At 37.3% G+C, this 3,160-nt stretch overlaps 1 protein-coding gene across 1 annotated transcript; it reads right to left on the bottom strand.

The window, feature by feature from the left end:
* Positions 1 to 1,305: 1,305 nt before the first annotated feature.
* On the bottom strand, positions 1,306 to 2,618 carry LOC132271915 (carboxylesterase 1-like). The gene has a single exon (XM_059773423.1). It carries the CDS (start codon positions 2,437 to 2,439, stop codon positions 1,447 to 1,449), a length of 993 nt encoding a protein of 330 aa, XP_059629406.1. The 5' UTR covers positions 2,440 to 2,618; the 3' UTR covers positions 1,306 to 1,446.
* Between the last annotated feature and the right edge of the window lie 542 nt (positions 2,619 to 3,160).

The following is a 3,160-nucleotide window of genomic DNA, read 5'->3' as shown; positions in this document are numbered from 1 at the left end:
TTGTCCATTAGGCTGATTTACCTTTGCAAATTGTTTGGGATGTCTGGATGGTTTTGCGTAGTTGGTCCGAGTGGGGAAAAGTAAAAGATCTAAGCTACGGGTTTTTTTCGGTGGTATGTCGATTGGGCAGTGTATGGCCTGTAAGCTTACAAAGAGTGATATGGTCCAGTTAGAAACATGTAGCTGTTTCCAATTCCCATTACAGCCAGACAGTTGTAAATGTGTATGAGTTAATTTCCTGAATATTTTACCACTTTTTGAAATTACCTTTTCAAAGTGAAGAATATCAACCAAACTTTCAACAAATAAAATCAATCAACAATTCAAGTATCATCCAATGATTCCATTTTCAAAGAGGGAGGAGTTGAAATTGGGTTATAAATAACTAATATTTAATTAAACTAAGGAAAAGCCTAAGTAGGTTAAATAACTTTCTAGAGCAAGCAAGAATTATTTTCCTAAGAAATTGATATACTTTACTTGCATGTGTGTATATCTGTAAATATGCTTCCATGCGTTTTTGTGTGTGTATATATATACTCTACTGTATCAAAATAATTGTCCACCTTTCCATTATCTCAAAATAATTGTTTTATTTAATAAGTTAATATACTAATTTTTTTAATAATATTATCAATTTCAATTTTTTGTATTAAATTTATAAAAAATAAATCATCACAACAATATGGATCCACTAGGGATCCTTTTTATTGTAATAGATCCACAGTGCCCTGATAGTTTATTTTTTATAAGTTTAATACATTTTTCTTTACTTTAATCCACTTTTATACAATTTGCACTCTATTTTTTTTCTTTTATCTTTTAAAAAAATAACAAAAAAATCCTTAAACTCATTAATACATTCTCCCTCATTTTATAACATCATATATACCATATAAACTTTATCTTTTCTTACCATCCAAATTAAATCTTAAAAATCACATACGAAAAAAAAAAAAAAAAAAATCCAAACATAAACTTAAAGCATAAAATAGAAAAAAATTAATAAATAAACAAATTACCATTCCCTACTCAGCCTCTGGTTGTTACTTACTAAAATCAATAAATGAGTGAGAGAAAACAAAAGTTAGTGCAAAAGTAGAGAAAAAGTTTGGAGAGGAGGAAGCAAGAGAAAAAAAACAGGGTTTAAAACAAAAGTACAGTTAATCAAGAAAGAGAGGAGATAAAAAGATTTTACAATAATTGAAAATGAAAATGAAAATGAAAATAACACGTCTCGTATTTGAAAAAAATAATTATTAATTTTTTCAAGTTAAAATTATGAGAAATAGTACTTCTCTACACTTTAATATTTAATATTTTTAACACAAATAAAAATATTTTATTTAATATTTTAGGCAGTCATGTCATTTGTAATATCATATGATGATAATATTAGAGTACAAAGCCAGATGGCCTGACGTAATTTGGTATACCTAGGATTTTCTAAGCACTCACCGACGGTGACATAAAATCTTTCACAACTGAAAATAGTTCCACAGCTTTGGACGGTTCAAGATCAAACCCATGACAACCTCCCTCACTAAACTTTGACACCACTTGCACACCCTTCTTCTCCAACACCTTCACCAACTCCATTTGCCGGTCAACCAGAGGGTCTCCGTCACAGCCGATCACTATGACCCTCCACCCCAGCATCTTAATCTGTTCACAAGCTTGTACTCCTCCAATCACAGCCGTTAGATTAGAATACTCATGATCCCGGTCAGCACCTATTGGCAAAGCCAGTTCCCACACCAGATCAGTAATAAACAGCGGCAATATCCTATCGTTGACCAGCCTCAGCTCCGACCCTGTCCTCTCGGACCCACCGAAAATAGGCTGATGCAATATCAGCCCTTTGATCTTCAGCGGCTGGAGATCATCGACGGCCGCGGCTGCACGTAGTCCCGCGTGATACACCACGTTGCCACCAGCACTGTTGCCCATGAGAAAACAGTTGGAGAAATCACCAAAATCGTGTAGCCAGTCATCGTTGGAACTTTTAATCCAGTGCAGCGCTTCCACGGCATCATCGTAGGCCGCCGGGAGGCGGTGCTCCGGAGCGAGACGGTACGTGACCGATACGATCACCGCGCCGAGTCGGACCGCCATTTCGGTGCAGAAGTCGTGAAAAACGTTCGAGTCTGCGGCGCATATGATGAAGCAGCCACCGTGGTAGTAGACGATAATGGGCAGCTTTCTTGTGGAGGAGTTATCCGGTGCTTGCCGGGGCAGGAATAGACGCACCCACGTGTGGTGTTCTGTGTTGAGAGGGAGGTCTTTGGTGAGGACGGGAGAGGGAGAGCTGGGATCGGCTGATGCAGGGACCACCGGGACTTGATCGACGCGTGTGATCGTGCCGTCGGGATTGAGGACTAGGCCGAACTGGGAGACTTTGTCTTTGTAACTTAACGATGATGTTTGATTATCAGACATGTGAACTGATTGGTGATGAACCCCCAAAAAAGAAGAAAGAAAAAGAGCTGATTATTCACAAAGAGAGAACATATGGAACAGTTGAAACTTGTATCAATCTATACATATGAGTAGATCTAGAAATGAAGAAGAATAAGAAGAAAAGGGGCAGCCGACCAAGAGAAGAGAGAATGAATTTCTTTCTCTCCCTTCCTCACTTATACAGGGTCAAGAAAAGTCAAAATATCAACAAATGGCCCCACATGTCCCCGCTAAAAGGAAAAATCATTAAAACGACGGCAAAACACACTAAAGTAAAAATATCGTGTCCAAAATAATGTACAACAAAGTTAAAGACGCTGAAAAATAATCTTGAGTAGAAAAATCTGTCCCGGCTCCCGTGATAATCTCTCAGGTGAAAGATTTAAAAAGGGGGGAAATGGCCCAAAGTGTATATTTAAGAGTCCATGGCCTCACATGTCCCGCTAAAAGCAAAAATCATCAGAGCGACGACAAAACCCATTAAAGTAAAAATATCGAGTCCAAAATAATGTATAACAAAATTAAAGATGTTAAAAAATAATCTTGAGTAGAAAAAACTGTCCCAGCCCACATGTAACCTTCCTGGTCAAAAATTTGAAAATAGTGGAAATGGTCCGAAATGTATTTCTAAAAGTCCAGGACTAGAAGAAAGGCTACAAAGAATTTCGAAAACCTCGTACACGTATCTCAATGTCACAAA

Source organism: Cornus florida, unplaced genomic scaffold (genome assembly GCF_030987335.1).
Source record: "Cornus florida cultivar Cherokee Brave unplaced genomic scaffold, ASM3098733v1 CherokeeBrave_3.0.0_Hap2_Chr08, whole genome shotgun sequence".
Classification (NCBI taxonomy): Eukaryota; Viridiplantae; Streptophyta; class Magnoliopsida; order Cornales; family Cornaceae; genus Cornus; species Cornus florida.
This window is presented reverse-complemented; position numbering and strand designations above follow the sequence as displayed.

Coding starts and splice junctions, on each gene's coding strand:
- LOC132271915 (XM_059773423.1), bottom strand. CDS start 2,439: ATGTCTGATAATCAAACATCATCGTTAAGTTACAAAGACAAAGTCTCC.